This window comes from Entelurus aequoreus, linkage group LG11, assembly GCF_033978785.1.
Source record: "Entelurus aequoreus isolate RoL-2023_Sb linkage group LG11, RoL_Eaeq_v1.1, whole genome shotgun sequence".
Taxonomy (NCBI): Eukaryota; Metazoa; Chordata; class Actinopteri; order Syngnathiformes; family Syngnathidae; genus Entelurus; species Entelurus aequoreus.
Window position 1 is genome coordinate 26487584 of NC_084741.1, and position 18821 is coordinate 26506404.

Genomic DNA, 18821 nt, shown 5'->3' on the forward strand with positions numbered 1-18821 from the left:
TACTCTTTTGCCCCTTATCCAGGACAATCACCTCCTAATCTATTCCACTCAACAACCTCACTGAGCCCCAGGACAAAATAAATTATGTAGAAGAGCATCAGTACCTGAAGTCGATGGTGTTGAGTGCGATGAGCGTGTCCGCTAGAAGCCCCGCCTCCTCTCCCAGCATGATCGCTCCTTCCTCGTAAAACCTCCTGCAGAAGTTTGCTAGCGTTACAACTAATTGATAGTTACCTAACCCGTTTAAGTCCACATCCCTCATACTAACCTGAAATAGCTTTGACGATGTCAACCACACTTTTGTACAAGTGCAAATCTTTCTTCTACTGGCTAACAATACAAACATTAATAACTGAATAGGCTGTTCATGTAGTTTTCCCGTTCTCTAAACCAGTGGTTCGCAACCTTGTTTCAGTGATGTACCCCCTGTGAACATTTTTTTAATTCAAGTACCCCCTAATCAGAGCAAAGCATTTTTGGTTGAAAAAAAGAGATAAAGAAGTAAAATACAGCACTATGTCATCAGTTTCTGATTTATTAAATTGTATAACAGTGCAAAATATTGCTCATTTGTAGTGGTCTTTCTTGAACTATTTGGAAAAAAATATATAAAAATAACTAAAAACTTGTTGAAAAATAAACAAGTGATTCAATTATAAATACAGATTTCTACACATAAAAGTAATCATCAAAATAAAGTGCCCTCTTTGGGGATTGTAATAGAGATTCATCTGGATTCATGAACTTAATTCTAAACATTTCTTCACAAAAAAAGAAATCTTTAACATCAATATTTATGGAACATGTCCACAAAAAATCTAGCTGTCAACACTGAATATTGCATTGTAATGAATGGAATAGCCTACTTGATTTGATGTTCAGTTTATGAACTTACATTCATATTTTTTTGAAGAATTATTCAATAAATATAATTATAAAGGATTTTTGAATTGCTGCTATTTTTAGAATATTTAAAAAAAATATCACGTACCCCTTGGCATACCTTCAAGTACCCCCAGGGGTACGCGTACCCCCATTTGAGAAACACTGCTCTAAACGATTCATCGGAAAGTTCACGTTAGCATGCATGGTCCACTGCATTTGTCCACATAAAATTTGAGACCCAAGGGGGTAATTTCTTTGTACATTTAGTTCGACATTCGTTGTAGAAACAATAACTTGGTCATTATTTTTATTTTTTTTACTAAAGCAGATTTGTGATTATGTCAACATTGAACTATTGCTTTAGGGCTGGGCGATATGACCTTTTATTAATATATCGATATGTTTAGGCCATGTCACAATACACAATATATATCTCGCTATTTTGCCTTCGCCTTGAATTAACACTTGATGCATATAATCACACCAGTATGATGATTCTATGTGTCTACATTAAAACATTCTTGCTCATACTGCATTAATATATGCTCATTTTAAACTTTCATGCAGATAGGGAAATCACAACGAAGTCAATTTACCAAAACTGTATTTATTAAACAGTTATTAAGCAGTGGCACAAACATTCATGTCTTTTCCAAAACAGAAAGTGCAAGATTGTCAGAGACATTTTAAAACAAGCTATAAGTGCACTTTTGTGAATGATGTCACTAAGATGACATATCAAAACAACACAAAATTAAAGTGCACTTTTTGTTCAGTACGCTTTTGTTCAGAATAGTTTAAAACAAATAAAGTGCACTTTTGTGCATGATGTCACACAAGATATTTAAATAACTGTCAAATAAAAATGCATAATAGGAAATCAAATAGTGTTTGTCCTTCGCTATGTGGTAGGTTACTGCGGACGTTATCTCCTTCTGTTGTTGACTTTTTTTTCATACGGTGTTGATCTGGAAATGGTTACTTGGGCATTTTGTTGGTGTGGCACCGGCCGGAGATGTTGACATGCAGAGTTTCAAGCACTCTTCATTCTCTAGCGGGTGACTTTTCAAATGATGCTACACATTAGCAGTAGGTGCTACTTTTTGTAGCAACGCTTTTGCCGCATAAATGTTCAACATATTCCCATTTGAAGCCAAACCACCGCCAGACGATGGACCCCGTGCTGTTTTTCTTGGTAATTAATTCTTCCTCATTTGTTACCAGATTCGCACCTTCTCTCTCTCGTATTACCACCCGAACCGCACCGTTAGTTTCACAGCTAACGTTACCATGTCGCTACCTCTCTGCTCCGCGGGAGCATGTGACGTTGCACATGTGACGTATGTAAGAAGGTGCGCTTGTTTTAAGTCTCTGTGAGAAGGAGAGACAAGAAAGACATGCATGCAGTGTAATGCCTGCAACTAAAAGCAACTGCGTGAGAACGTATACTCGAATATCACGATATTGTCATTTTCTATATCGCACAGAGACAAACCCGCGATATATCAAGTATATCGATATATCGCCCAGCCCTATATTGCTTTTCTTCAAATTTTCTGCATAAGCCCCCAATTTTTTGTATTCTCATTTCTCAGACGTTCTTTCTTCCCTCTTTCCACAATAAGAACACCCATTGATTATTTTTTTTTAAATTGTGAGCCACCGGAAGATGGTTTCGAAAATCATCACCCATTCTGCTTAAGTCTCTCGCCAAAGTCACAAGTAAATGTGCAAGCAATGACTAGTTTTAGTTATGGTGACAAGTTGACAACCGCTTATGTCAATGTTGCTCATGGCCAATTTGAGGAATGTTGACTAGTGTTTTGCCATATAACGATATACTGTATATCGTAATACAAAATATCCATATCTTATCCCAATTGTCTATCGTACGATACAATATGTTTACATCGGAATGTTAACGTCTGGGCTGCGTCTAAAGTAACTGCAGCATTTTTATGTCACAGCAAGAACCTTACGGCTAGAGCTGGCAGGAACACAGATGTCAACAACGAAGCAGAGCCGAAAAGCACAATGAAAGCTAAACCAACAAAACTCAAAGAGTGGTGCCAAAAAAAAGGAAAAATAACCTCCTTTTTGTATAAATTTTAAAGAAGTCCGACATGGACCAAACAACGGCAATCTGCAAAATATGGAGCCAACAAGTTGTGACTATAGTGACTTGAACAAGTCTGATCTTTTCTATCTCTTGATCACATGACATGAAGAGCAGTACAGAGACAGTGTTAAAATGCGACAAAGTATTAACGTTACCTTAAAACCATGACGTGATGAAAATACAAACACACCAAAGGAGAGTTGTTGTCCAAAGGCATCGTCTTTGACAAGAAGTCCCGCACACACCGATAAATTACAGAGTCCGTCTCTAAATTAATATGTGTAGATCAGTGGCAATGGCTTTAACCTTGAATTTCCACAGGATGCAGAACGGCAGCAAAACTTAGCCGCCACGAAACGGCACCACCATCTGCTGTACGCCAATCCCCACCGCCGTTCTTTTGCAGCTCTGCCATTCTTTTGCGGCTGCGGCTGCGCCGTGCAGCGATATAGTGCGGATTTATACGAGATATCTCAAATCCATGCATAATCACGTGATAAAGTTAACACTGAAGTAAACACCACAGGACATCTCAAGCTTTGCTGTCCATCGATGCTAACAGGCGGGCGCGTCTGTGATGGCATTGACTTGACTTGCCTTGCAGAACGACAGTGGAAACGGACACATTGACTTGAATAAAAACGGAAAGAGGCCGCCACTGTGCGGTGCCGTTCCGCTGTCATTTTGAATCCAGTGAAAATCTGTGGTAAGACTGCAAGGGAAGCTCAGCTTCCCCTAAAATATGGGAAAAAAAGTGGTCAAATATGTACTTTTGTGTTTACATTTCATTGACTAAATGTGCGCAGAAATGTATTTAACTTTTGATCAGAATCAGCTACCTTCGTGACAGCTGATGTGACTATCTTCTCATTCACTATAGTAGCGTCACAGCGTCACAGCTTCAACACTGATTAATGTTGAAGCTGAGCATCCATTGACTTCAGTGGGGAAGCATACCGGTAGAAGGGGTTGTTCCACTGCAGCCAAACTAGACAATCATTGGATGCTCTGCTTTGCCCACGGACTTAGAGTGTCTCTGTAGGTGAATGAGAAATGGGCTCGGCCTCGGCTGGACTGGACACCGGGCTTTCGCATGATGATTGGATGATCTGCCTGAAGCTGAATCCCTTTTAGAATGACAGCAAAATGAGCGAATCAGCGATCTTGAAAGATAAAACACTGCCAGAGCATTATTCAACTCTCATTCCTTTGTCCGTGTTGATATTGACAATTTTACAATCCTGGAAGTGACATTTTCTTTTTAAAATCTAGTATCTTTGTATATTGTATGTTATTGGAGACTGTACTTGTGTTTAGAGAGTAGCTGAAAATGAGCTTTCCCTACTTGAAAGACAGCACCCACCACTGGTGTAGACATGACCAAGTATTCTTGAAAGTAAAAATATTTTTTATTGTTTTTGCCTGTCTTGTCCTTTTTATTTAAAAAAAATAAATGTATATATATATATATTAGGGCTGCAACAACTAATCGATTACATCGATTAAAATCGATTATAAAAATAGTTGGCGATTAATTTAGTCATCGATTCGTTGGATCTATGCTATGCGCAGAGGCAAGTTTTATTTTTTTTATTTTTATTTTTTATAAACTGCAACATGTACAAACAGCTGAGAAACAATAATCAAAATAAGTATGGTGCCAGTATGCTGTTTTTTTTCAATAAAATACTGGAAAGGATAGAAATGTAGTTTGTCTCTTTTATCCGATTATTAATCAAAGTAATAATCGACAGATTAATCGATTATCAAATGAATCGTTAGTTGCAGCCCTTATATATATATATATATATATATATATATATATATATATATATACATATATATATATATATATATATATATATATATATATATATATATATATATATATATATACATATATATATATATATATATATATACATATATATATACATATATATATATACAGTATATATGTATGTATGTATGTATGTATGTATGTATATATATATATATATATATATATATATATATATATATATATATATATATATATATATATATATATATATATATATATATATATATATATATATATATATATATATATAAATAATAATCTGAGAAAATATAAACAAAACTGGCATTTATTTCATGTGTACAAAAATAATTTTATGAAAAAACACTATCGGGTTACATTTTGTCATCGGGTTATAAAATTACCTACATCAGGATATATTTTTTTGTCTATATCGCACAGCCCTAATATCGACTTTAACCACAAGAAAAATATTGCTTTTTCCAAAAATAATCATGCTTAGTTTTAAATGACATTAAGTGTGGAAGTGTCTAAAGAGCGTATAATGTCCTGTTACCTGGTAGTTTTTAAGTCCCTCAGAGCAGATGAGATGTATTCTGATAATCTTTTCTCCATCAGAACCACCCGGATCCACGCTCGACCCTTATGAAAACACAAACATGGTGGAAAATTATTATTTTCAGAATATTATATTTGGAGGTTTTACCTGAAGACAAAGCCATTGGTAGGTATTCTGGGCCCCCTGAAAATATCGGCGTGGGCCCCTATACCTCATTCATTGCTCACTTCAATGTTCTTAATTTTTAGTGTTCTTGATGGTGCCTGGTGTAATACACCCAATTTGTTTCCTTTTTTACGATTAACCACTTACCAACTCAGAGTATTATTATGCAAGTTATGTATTATTAGTTGTCTTTTAACTTTTGTGTATTGAGGCTTTTCAAATTTCCCACTAACAACACATCATAATTATTAATTATGAACATCTGACAAAGGTCATAATTCATTTACTAAGTATTTATTTTTAGTAACAATGTTGTAGTATGTAATAAGTAATGTCCGATCACTAGCTTAAAAAATTTGAAGTTATGACTAATTGTCAACAAGCTAATAACCAATGCTTTAGCAGCTGCAACATTAATGTTGTCACAACTACGACTCTCGCTGGCCTAGGTAATGGCACCATTCCCAAATTATGTGGGCTCTATTGATAACCTCACTAACAACTTTAACGATGCCCTGCGCAACGCCATTGATTGTATAGCACCGCTAAAGCTAAAAAAAAAAAGGCCTCTAAAAGGCATACCCCTTGGTTCACAGAAGAAACTAGAGCTCTTAAAAAAGTAGAAAGCTGGAACGCAAATGGCGTGCGACTAAACTTGAGGTTTTCCATCAAGCTTAATAACTTATAAACACGCCCTTACCTTAGCTAAAACTAATTACTAGTCCAATCTCATTCAAACGATTCTATGGCGGCGCATTGAAATGCAGCAGCTTGAAGACGCTCTTGGGAGTGTAGAGCGATTTGGCAAAAATCACCCGTCATTTCTGTCAATTTCATGGCTGGCTCAAAGCGTGAACACTCTGTGATCACATACGACCGACAGACAATTCTGGATGTGGATGGATCGGGTCGTTATAGACTGAAAGATGCATGTACGGTGGACCTCCTCGCTAGCATGGGAATACTTTGCGGGCTACATCGAGCGGCCTTTGTAGCAGCGGAGTCAAGTACTAGCGGGGACCGCCAATGGAGGCGACGTAAGCGGTGTGAGCGGAAGCAGAAGCGGGGATGCCGAGCGGGGCTAACAACAAAGGGAAAAGCTAACCAAAGAAGCGTGGAGTGCCCGGGTAAGAAGTCATTTAAACTAGAACTAGCCGGCGCCAGGCTGGATAATCCCTGCACACATAGCAATTCTCTTAGAATAAAACACAACTCACATAATGTTTTTTCTTTTGTGACAGTGTCAGAGGCAGACATACATTGTACTGAGGTGGCTAACTATGATGTGTTCAGTTTATCGCAGCATCAAGCAAACAATCTGAAAATTCCCGTCGTATCAATTCCTAGATATGGTCGAAACTATTTAAAGTGCACTACGCATAATAAACGCAACATTATTAATATTGCTACTTCGGATAATATCAACAAACAATCCTCAAAACAGCCCACTACCTATAATGTGGGCTTTTTAAACAAAAGATCATTATCTTCCAAAACGTTATTAGTTAATGAGGTCATTAGAGACAACAAACTTGACGTCGTTGGTCTCGCCGAGACCTGGCTCAAACCAGACGATTTTTTTGCGCTAAATGAGGCATCTCCTCCTAACTATACCAATGCACATGTTGCCCGTCCTCTTAAAAGGGGAGGGGGTGTCGCACTAATATACAATGGAAACTATAATTTTACATCTAACCTAAATAATAAATATAACTCGTTTGAGGTGCTCACTATGAGGTTTGTCACACCGCTGCCTCTCCACCTGGCTGTTATCTACCGCCCCCCTGGGCCCTATTCGGACTTCATCAGTGAATTCTCAGAGTTTGTTGCTGATCTAGTGACACACGCCGACAATATAATCATAATGGGGGACTTTAATATCCATATGAATACCCCAACTGACCCTCCATGCGTGGCGCTCCAGACTATAATTGATAGCTGTGGTCTTACACAAATAATAAATGAACCCACGCATCGCAACGGTAATACGATAGATCTAGTGCTTGTCAGGGGTGTCACCACCTCTAAAGTTACGATACTCCCGTACACTAAAGTAATGTCCGATCATTACCTAATAAAATTCGAAGTTCTGACTCAATGTCAACAAACTAATAATAATAATAATAACTACTATAGCAGCCGCAACATTAATGCTGCCACAACGACGACTCTTACTGACCTACTGCCTTCGGTAATGGCACCATTCCCAAATTATGTGGGCTCTATTGATAACCTCACTAACAACTTTAACGACGCCCTACGCGACACCATTGATAGTGTAGCACCGCTAAAGCTAAAAAGGGCCCCTAAAAGGCGTACCCCATGGTTTACAGAAGAAACTAAAGCCCTGAAATTATCATGTAGAAAGCTGGAACGCAAATGGCGTGCGACTAAACTTGAGGTTTTCCATCAAGCATGGAGTGATGGTTTAATAACTTATAAACGCATGCTTACCTCAGCTAAAGCTAAATATTACTCAAATCTCATCCACCTCAACAAAAATGATCCTAAATTTTTGTTTAGTACAGTAGCATCGCTAACCCAACAAGGGACTCTTCCCAGTAGCTCCACCCACTCAGCAGATGACTTTATGAATTTCTTTAATAAGAAAATTGAAGTCATTAGAAAAGAGATTAAAGACAATGCATCTCAGCTACAACTGGGTTCTATTAACAGATACGACTGTATATACGACGGACACTGCCCTCCAAAATAGTTTCTCTCTCTTTGATGAAATAACATTGGAGGAATTGTTAAAATGTGTAAATGGGACAAAACAAACAACATGTTTACTTGACCCAATTCCTGGGAAACTTATGAAGGAGCTTTTTGTATTATTAGGTCCATCAGTGTTAAATATTATAAACTTATCACTTTCCTCTGGCACTGTTCCCCTAGCATTCAAAAAAGCGGTTATTCATCCTCTACTCAAAAGACCTAACCTCGATCCTGACCTCATGGTAAACTACCGGCCGGTGTCCTACCTTCCGTTTATCTCGAAAATCCTCGAAAAAATTGTCGCACAGCAGCTAAATGAACACTTAGCGTCTAACAATCTCTGTGAACCTTTTCAATCCGGTTTCAGGGCAAATCACTCTACGGAGACAGCCCTCGCAAAAATGACTAATGATCTATTCCTATCGATGGATTCTGATGCGTCATCTATGTTGCTGCTTCTTGATCGTAGCGCCGCTTTCGATACTGTTGATCATAATATTTTATTAGAGTGTATCAAAACGCGTATTGGGATGTCAGACTTAGCCTTGTCTTGGTTTAACTCTTATCTTACTGACAGGATGCAGTGTGTCTCCCATAACAATGTGACCTCGGACTATGTTAAGGTGACGTGCGGAGTTCCCCAGGGTTCGGTTCTTGGCCCTGCACTCTTTAGTATTTACATGCTGCCGCTAGGTGACATCATACGCAAATACGGTGTTAGCTTTCACTGTTATGCTGATGACACTCAACTCTACATGCCCCTAAAGCTGACCAACACGCCGGATTGTAGTCAGCTGGAGGCGTGTCTTAATTAAATTAAACAATGGATGTCCGCTAACTTTTTGCAACTCAACGCTAAGAAAACGGAAATGCTGATTATCGGTCCTGCTCAACACCGACATCTATTTAATAATACCACCTTAATATTTGACAACCAAACAATTAAACAAGGCGACTCGGCAAAGAATCTGGGTATTATCTTCGACCCAACTCTCTCGTTTGAGTCACACATTAAGAGTGTTACTAAAACGGCCTTCTTTCATCTCCGTAATATCGCTAAAATTCGTTCCATTTTGTCCACAAGCGATGCTGAGATCATTATCCATGCGTTCGTTACATCTCGTCTCGATTACTGTAACGTTTTATTTTCGGGCCTCCCTATGTCTAGCATTAAAAGATTACAGATGGTACAAAATGCGGCTGCTAGACTTTTGACAAAAACAAGAAAGTTTGATCATATTACGCCTACACTGGCTCACTTGCACTGGCTTCCTCTGCACCTAATATGCGACTTTAAGGTTTTACTACTTACGTATAAAATACTACACGGTCAAGCTCCTGCCTATCTTGCCGATTGTATTGTACCTTATGTCCCGGCAAGAAATCTGCGTTCAAAGAACTCCGGCTTATTAGTGATTCACAGAGCTCAAAAAAAGTATGCGGGCTATAGAGCGTTTTCTATTCGGGCTCCAATACTATGGAATGCCCTCCCGGTAAAAGTTAGAGATGCTACCTCAGTAGAAGCATTTAAGTCTCATCTTAAAACTCATTTGTATACTCTAGCCTTTAAATAGACTCCCTTTTTAGACCAGTTGATCTGCCGTTTCTTTTCTTTTCTTTTCTACTCTGCTCCCAACCCGGGGTGGACCGCTAGCCTGTCCATCGGATGGGGACATCTCCACGCTGCTGACCCGTCTCCGCTCGGGATGGTTACTGCTGGCCCCACTATGGACTGGACTTTCGCTGATGTGTTGGACTTTCACAATATTATGTCAGACCCACTCGACATCCATTGCTTTCGGTCTCCCCTAGAGGAGGGGGGGGGGGTTTTACCCACATATGCGGTCCTCTCCAAGGTTTCTCATAGTCATTCACATTGACGTCCCACTGGGGTGATTTTTCCTTGCCCGTATGTGGGCTCTGTACCGAGGATGTCGTTGTGGCTTGTACAGCCCTTTGAGACACTTGTGATTTAGGGCTATATAAATAAACATTGATTGATTGATTGAAATATTTGTTCAATACAGTGGCATCGCTAACCCAACCAGGGACTTCTACCAGTAACTCCACCCACTCAGCTGATGACTTTATGAAATTATCTAAGAAAATGTAACTAGTTAGAAAGACACATGGAGCGTTATAAATACTGTCATGCAAAAAGACAAGGTGAAAACAAATGTTCAAACTTATTTAAAAAATAATAATGTTGACATTTACAGTAAAAATACAATTGTAAATGAATTTAATGAAAACTTTGTAAATATTGGCCCTACCTTGTCACAACAAATTCCATATGGAAAAACAGTACCAATAGGCTAGTGACTAACTGTCAAAAAGGGCTTTAGTTTTTGAGATACCCCTACCGGAGGTAGAACAAGATCTAACAATGTTTTTCCTCATCTCTAAGGTCTCCCATATATGAAATGGGTTCTTAGGTTAAAATATTTTACTGCGAACATTGTTAAATTGATACATATTGTCATACACCCCAAACTTAAAAAAGAACAAAAATACAGCCTGGCCGTATGGGAGTTAAGCCATATAAACTCATGTAGATTAATAACACAAGCTCTGACAGCTTTGAAATTTGACATAATTGTGGTCAGGAAGTTGCTTTACCTATTAGAAAAAACTGGATGTGAATATCTTGATGTGTGTAACATATAGACCTTTGAACACTTGCCTAAAATAAGCGGACATACAAAAAATGAATATCTATGCAGAATATTCTCATTTACTTTGTAGTTGCTTTGCCAGGGAGTGTCATAAACACACACATCATGGCTTTTTGGAAAGATGGGGCTGTGATGAATCCAGTGATACCAAATATATGAATATAGCATGTATAGTCAGTGTGTTACATCACTAAGTGTATGAGGTGTCCCAAATGAAAGAAAGTGTAACATTGACACATGGTTGTGATGAATCCGGCAATGCCAAATATGTAAATACTATGCATTATCATTTATCACTAAATATATAAACTGTCCCAAATAAAAGAATATGTTGCATTGCATAACAATGTATTGTACTGTACCGTTTGACATCACCGGGGGATGGGGCACACAGCTCATACTCAACATAATCAAGTCTCCACAGCCCATTATCAATGGTGACAAGAATGTTGACCGATTCAATGTTACTGCAAAGTAAGTCACTAGAGGTAAGCGCTACTCTTTATTTATGATGCATTAAATAATAGTATATTTCACATGACACCATATACAGTTAATATGGAAAAAAATATCCAGTAGAATCAGTTTAAATTTAAATAGAACACCTTAAAAAATATCTACAACCACTTGAATTTATTTTTGGTCAAGTCATTACTGCATAATGGAACATAATAGTGTTAGTTGTCCAAACCAGTAGAGGGCCGTATTGCCTGCACTGCTTACTTCACTCCCTTGGTGGTGTTCTACAGTGGTCTACAGTGAACTGGCTAGGCTACTCCTCCTGGGTGGATCCAGCTGTAGCTATTTACATCATTGTCTTCATGTATATTTTCCTAACCTGACAGGTAAATCATTGCAAATACTATGTCATGTGAAAAGGACCTAGCTTAATATAAATTAATAACTACTACTAAATTTAGTAGCTTACTAGCCTAGCTATAGAAATGACTATAGCTACCATTATCATTGTTATTATTATTTTGTCATGTGAAAGAGACATAACATGACATGTCTATACATGTGTATGAAAATACAAAATCTGAAATGTATATTATTTTCCCTTTTACTGGTTTCTAGAATTATGGAGAATGTCTTACAGACTTTGGATCCAAAAAGTTGTATCATCTGTGGGAAAAATTTGGAAAAAGGCAAAAAAAAAGAACCATATGTCCAAAAGCCCACAGTTGAAGGCCTCCAACGCATACTTACCCTTGCTCAGCAGAGAGATGATGATGTCCATAAAACCCTGGCTCCATATACAGATGACATACTAATATAATTTACCAAAATAATAGTATCATATCATGTATCATGTAGAGCAAACTACTGCCTTAAGACAAAAGTCAGTGAGCATGAAGTTTCAAATCTTGAGAATGAGAGCGCATCTGCACCAAGAAGACTGCGTAGGGCTGACACAACAACATTTGACACACGGAGAGATTGTTTCATTTGTGGGAAGGCGAGTACTAGACCAGAACCTCTGACAGCTATTACAACTGGTACAGGCGCGAGTACCAGAGACAAGGTCCTTCATGCAGCTTCTGAAAGGCTTGATGAAGATGTGCATCTTCGGCTGCTTTCATACCCTGATCTCTTTGCATATGATGCCAAATATCATAGAAGCTGCCTTGGACACTACATCTCTGAACGAAATATAACAGCTGCCAGACGGAGAAAAGAATCAGAGAAGCAGACCAATGTCTGTGACAAAGCCTTTATTAAGCTCACTGAAGACATAGATAAAACAGTATTGTCTAAAGATATGAAAGTCAGGACTCTAAATTCTTTGACTGATAGTTATAATGACATACTGAAGACTCTTTCTCAGGAAGAAGATGGCACAGTGGTCCAACACAAGAAATATGCATCCTGGAAACTAAAGGAGAGGCTGATACAGCATTACAAAGACAGGCTGGTATTTGTCCCACGTCCTGGAAAGTCAGATCTGGTGTGCTCTGAAAGTATGCCCGTAGGTTATGCAGTGAGAGAAGCTGCTGAACTCACAGAAAAGACGGAAGACTGGGAGACAACACTTCCACAGACAAGTCAGAGTCTTTCTGATACCCAAATATTACACAAGGCCGCTGACATATTGAGGAAAAGCATGGAGCAGGTTAAACATGACCGTCAATCATATGTTGGCAGTGATCGTCTATCACGTCTGCAATGCAGCAAGTATGTACCCAACATCCTGTATGACTTTGTTAACTGGTGTGTTGATTCACGTGCCCACAGAGATGACCAAACATGTGATGAGGACCCAGCTTCGAAGGACAATCTCTGTGTGATCGCAATCTGCCATGATCTTATTGCACAGAGCTGTCACATCCATACGCCAATCACACTGGGACTTGCCATTCTGATTCATCATGAGTTTGGTAGTAAGACACTTATTGATGAGCTCAGTGCAATGGGGCACTGTGTTTCCTACACAGAGGTTAGGCACTTCCTCACATCTGTGGCAGCAGACCAGATATCAAGAACAAAGAGTGGTGTCTACATCCCAACTGGCCTCACTGGAGTCGCTGAACATGGCATTGTTGATGCAGCCATCGACAACTTTGATCAAAATGAAGACACTCTGGATGGGAAGCATACAACCCACGCTATGGCTTCTGTTGTGTTCCGAAGAGGCCATGTCTCCACAGCAGATAAATGCCTAGCACGGGTTCCAGAGAGGTCCCTCACTACCTTAAACACATTCGACATGGATGGAGATAGACTTTACAGGTAAATTTTGTGCATTCTTTTTTCTCTGAAATCTGATTTCATGTCATGGTATTTACTCAGTCACATAAACTGCACAAATTAATGGGTTAGCAGAGTATGAATGCATGTTGTGAGGTTTTACAGTGTTGTGATTTGATATTTAATACATATGATCACAAGTTTATCCTCTCATTTCAATTGTATTGTGACTACAGATACATCAAATCTACAAATCGACCAGAACCACCTGAGCTTCCCCAACCTGAGTTACTGCACGCAAACCCAACAGTCTCCAAAGCAGCTGATGACAGAGATCTGGTATGGAAGCTGGCCCGAAACATAAGGGAGAATCAGCAGCAGGTCCCTGCATGGTCTGCATTCAATGTCTTCATGTCAGACACTGCTTGTTCAGTAGCCAGTGTACTCTACATGCCCTTCATAAGAGAATCACCTTCAGAATTGTCCACCATCTATACATCTATGGTACGACTTGTACAGCTTGCTGCAGAACTGGGACAGCTCCATATTCTTGTGACTGCAGACCTGGCCATTTACAGTAAAGCACAACAGATCTTCTGGAGCAAACCGCCGCTCTTAAAGGGAAAGATCACAATGAGACTGGGAGGTATGCATATCACGATGGCTTACCTTGCAAGCATTGGCAAGCTCTATGGCGATGGTGGACTGTTTGACATACTAACAGAGACAGATGTGTATGCAGAGGGAACAGCACGACAGTTGCTTCAAAGGAAACAGCTGGCAAGAGGAGTAAGGAGCATAAAGCTAGCCTCTGAGGCCCTGTTCAGGCTCTTCTGGAAAGCCATGCAATCATGGCTTAAAAAACAAGGCCAATGTGCAATGACTAAAGCACAAGAGCAACTCCTAAAAGATGTGCAGCATGCATTTGAGGGTAATGACAAGGCCACTGCTCAACAGCTCATCAGTGAGGTGAAGACTGAACTCCCTGAGATCCAGAACAGAATCCAGATGTTCACAAATGAGGGAGTTAAGCAATCAGCAACCTTTGGGTACTGGTTAACATTCCTAAATGGTGCTAATCTGTTGCTAAGGATGCTTCGTTCAGAGCGTGAAGCTGACTTTCAACTTCACCCGAATTGCATGTGTGAGGTTATGCCTTGGTTCAGAGCTGCTGGAAGGACCAATTATGCCAAGTACACGCCAGTCTATGTTGCAGAAATGAAATCCCTTGAACAGGAACAACCAGAAGCATACACATTCATGCAACAAGGGGGATTTGTTGTTCGCCGGTCTGAGGATCGAAGCTTCAACTGTGTGGCTACTGATCAGGCACTGGAGCAAACCATCAACCGAGAAGGCAAAAGTCAGGGTAGAGTTGTTGGCTTCACACTACGGAAGGGAGCTCTCACAAGATGGCTAATGACAAGACATGTGACCACAGCATATGTAGATGGCATGAAAGAGCTTTGTGACACTGTTGCAACGAGCCCGAGAGCACACAAGGAGCATGGAGCATCCAGAATGGACAGAGACGAGAGAGACATACAGAAGATAATGGAAGCTGTGGAGCAGAAGCAGAATCCCTTTGACCTTGATAGTGTTCCCGAGGAACTGATCAATATTGCAAGTGGTCAGGTTGCATCAGAGAAAGTTGCAAAAGAGCTCTCAAACTTCCTCCAAGATGGTGCAAAGCAGAATGCCGTCTTTATTGAACAACGTCTGACAAAATCAAAAAGAACAAAGAGCTTCTGGGACCCAGAGAAAAGAAACCAATGTGCAACCTTCAAGGACATGAAAACATCAGCTGGAGTTAGTGTATCTAGACAGGTTCACATGGACTCAGATGTGCTCTTTCGAAGGTTACTTGCTGTTTCCAAACAAAGAGAGGTGTCCATGGAGACTGTGATGTCTCACGAACTCGCTGCTGTCCCACCATCTTTGTTTTATGATGATGGAAGCATGAGGAAGACCACAAAAGCTGACCTTGCTAAGAAACTGGAGTCTGTCGTTGAAGAGACACAGCAGCTGCCCAGTGTTAAAGAACCATCAGCATATCTCATCGATGGCATGGCTCTTCTGCAGAGTCTCCATGATCCAAGCTTCCAGACCTTCAACGATCTTGGTGAATGTATCTGGAATAAGATCAAAATGTTAATGGGAAAGGAAGGCATCAGCTGTGTTGTTTTAGTGTTTGACAGATATGATCATCAACACTCGGTCAAAGACCTTGAAAGACAAAGAAGAGGTACCATCCAAACCAGCAGGACACATATTATCACAGGACAAGCACGCGTTCCAAACTACAGGAAATTCCTGAGGATCAGTGGGAACAAGGCTGCTTTATGTAGCTTTGTCAGCAATTACATAATGAAGGCTGGGCCAGAGAGAATCTCGTCAGAGAACACAGTCATATTGGCAGGTGGCTTTGACAATGGTGAGGAGGTGAAGAGGGTTAGGAAGTCAGGTGTTGACTGTTTGAAAGATCTTTACAGTGACCAGGAGGAGGCTGACACAGGGCTGGTGTTACATGCAATACACCTTGTGGAGTCCTATTCTCGTCTCATTGTCAAATGTGACGATACAGACGTACTGGTTCTGCTTGTGTACTATGCAAGCAAAGGGATGTTTGGATCCTCACAAGTCTTCATGCATTCTGGACATGGCCTAAAGGAAAGATTTGTCCCAGTTTGTTCAATTGCTCAGAGTCTTGGAGCAGCTCTTTGTGAGTGTTTACCTGCATGCCACGCCCTCACGGGTTGCGATAGTACAAGCAGCTTGTACAGAATTGGAAAGACCACTGCTTTCACAAGACTGAAGACCCATCTGACTGACTTAAAGGAAATGGCCAAGTTTGGACTGTCTGGAAATCTAGACGAAGCTTTGCCTGTGGCAAGAAAATATGCCCTCCTCCTGTATGGCCAAAAGAAAAAGGAGAATGGCTGTCCTTGTACCAACCTAGATGAGCTGAGGTACACACTAGCATCTACCACAGATTCTTCAGCAGCAAATCTACCCCCAACAGAAGACACCTTTGAGCAACATGTGTTAAGAGCCTTATACCAAACAGCAGTTTGGCGTCACAGCCATCAGGCCAAGCCTCATCTCTGGAACCCAGTTGGTAGAGGATGGAGGCTCAGACAGGATGGGTCCATTGAACCTATCATGTTTCAGAAGGCACCAGCACCTAAAGAAGTTCGAGACATCACCCACCTGTACTGTAAAGATGGAAAATGCAATGAAACCAGCAAATGCCAGTGTCTTTCAGTGGGCTTGACTTGCACTGAGTTTTGCTCTAGCTCTTTCCCAGAGTGCCCAAATATGACCCACTTTGTCACTGATGATAATGTGGATGAGTGACAGGGATGGCTACCAAAAACAGCCCATGAAGAACACCAGCCAAAGAGCTGGGGAGTTTAACGTGAGGAGAGGGCTCATTCCTCCTCAGATTGTTTTGTTTGATGAACATTTGTTTGATTTAACGTGAGGAGAGGGCTCATTCCTCCTCAGAGTGTTTTGTTTGATAAACATTTGTTTGATTTGAAACAGTAATTTAATTTGTACTGTGTGAAGTTAAGTTATAGTTATAAAAAGATCATCCAAACTACAATCCTGTCACCTGTCTCCTTTGTGTGCTATTGCTGAGCTGTGTGCCTCATCCCCCGGTGATGTCAAACGGTACAGTACAATATATTGTTATGCAATGCAACATATTCTTTTATTTGGGACAGTTTATATATTTAGTGATGAATGATTATGCATACTATTTACATATTTGGCATTGCTGGATTCATCACAACCATGTGTCAATGTTTCACTTTCTTTCATTTGGGAGACCTCATACACTTAGTGATGTAACACACGGACTATACATGCTATATTCATATATTTGGTATCACTGGATTCATCACAGCCCCATCTTTCCAAAAAGCCATGATGTGTGTGTTTATGACAATCCCTGGCAAAGCAACTACAAAGTAAATGAGAATATTCTGCATAGATATTCATTTTTTGTATGTCCGCTTATTTTAGGCAAGTGTTCATAGGTCTCTATATGTTACACACATCAAGATATTCACATCCAGTTTTTTCTAATAGGTAAAGCAACTTCCTGACCACAATTATGCCAAGTTTCAAAGCTGTCAGAGCTTGTGTTATTAATCTACATAAGTTTATATGGCTTAACTCCCATACGGCCAGGCTGTATTTTTGTTCTTTTTTAAGTTTGGGGTGTATGACAATATGTATCAATTTAACAATGTTTGCAGTAAAATATTTTAACCTAAGAACCCATTTCATATATGGGAGACCTTAGAGATGAGGAAAAACATTGTCAGATTTTGTTCTACCTCCGGTAGGGGTATCTCAAATTTTGAGGGCCTACAAATAATGTTAACAGTATTTTTCTTGAAAGCGTAGTACAAGTGACTTACTGACAACTGTCCAGAAGTGTGCCAATAAAAAATCTAATGATTATACTGACATTAATATGATATTGATGAAGCCAATTGTAGATGTAATTATTGAGCCTTTTACATATATTTGTCGTTTACTTCATGAAGTTTCAGACTGCATGAAAATAGCAAAAGTAATTCCACTCTTTAAAAAAGGAAATCAATCTGAATTTTCGAATTATAGACCAATATCATTACTTCCACAGTTCTCTTCTCTTCTCTAAAACTCTAGAGAAGTTATTTGTAATTAGACTAAATACATTTCTTAATGAATTTAAGATTTTAAGTAACAGCCAATATGGGTTTCGTCTTAATCATTGAACTGCTACAGCAATTATGAAACTAACTGCAGAACTCGCCAATGCAATAGACTAAAAGCACTATTTAGTGAGCATCTTTGTAGATCTTCAAAAAGCATTTGATACGCTGGACCTCAATATATTGTTGCATAAATGATACAAATATGGTATTAAAGGGGGCATCACAGTGGTACAGGGTTAGTGTGTGTGCCTCACAATAAGAAGGTCCTGGGTCCGATCCCCGTGCTCAAAGTCTTTCTGTGTGCAGTTTGCTTGTTTTCCCCGTGATATTGCATGGGTTCCCTCTGATTACTCCGGCTTCCTCCCACCTCCAAAGACATGCACCAAGGGATAGGTTGAGTGGCAACACTAAATTGGCCCTAGTATGTGTATGTGAGTGTGAATGTTGTCTGTATAATTGTGTTGGCCCTGCGATGAGGTGGCGACTTGTCCAGGGTGTA

The 18821-nt window shown here is 39.7% G+C and overlaps 1 protein-coding gene across 1 annotated transcript in view; it reads right to left on the reverse strand.

The window, feature by feature from the left end:
• The window catches only part of rundc3b (RUN domain containing 3b), a 92305-nt gene that overhangs the window by 47041 nt on the left and 26443 nt on the right, over positions 1–18821 (reverse strand). The window contains exons 4-5 of the mRNA XM_062062780.1: positions 5362–5447; positions 105–194 (exon numbers count right to left, since the gene is read on the reverse strand). Coding sequence (XP_061918764.1) covers positions 105–194; positions 5362–5447 — 176 coding nt within the window. The remainder of the gene's footprint in view (positions 1–104; positions 195–5361; positions 5448–18821) is intronic.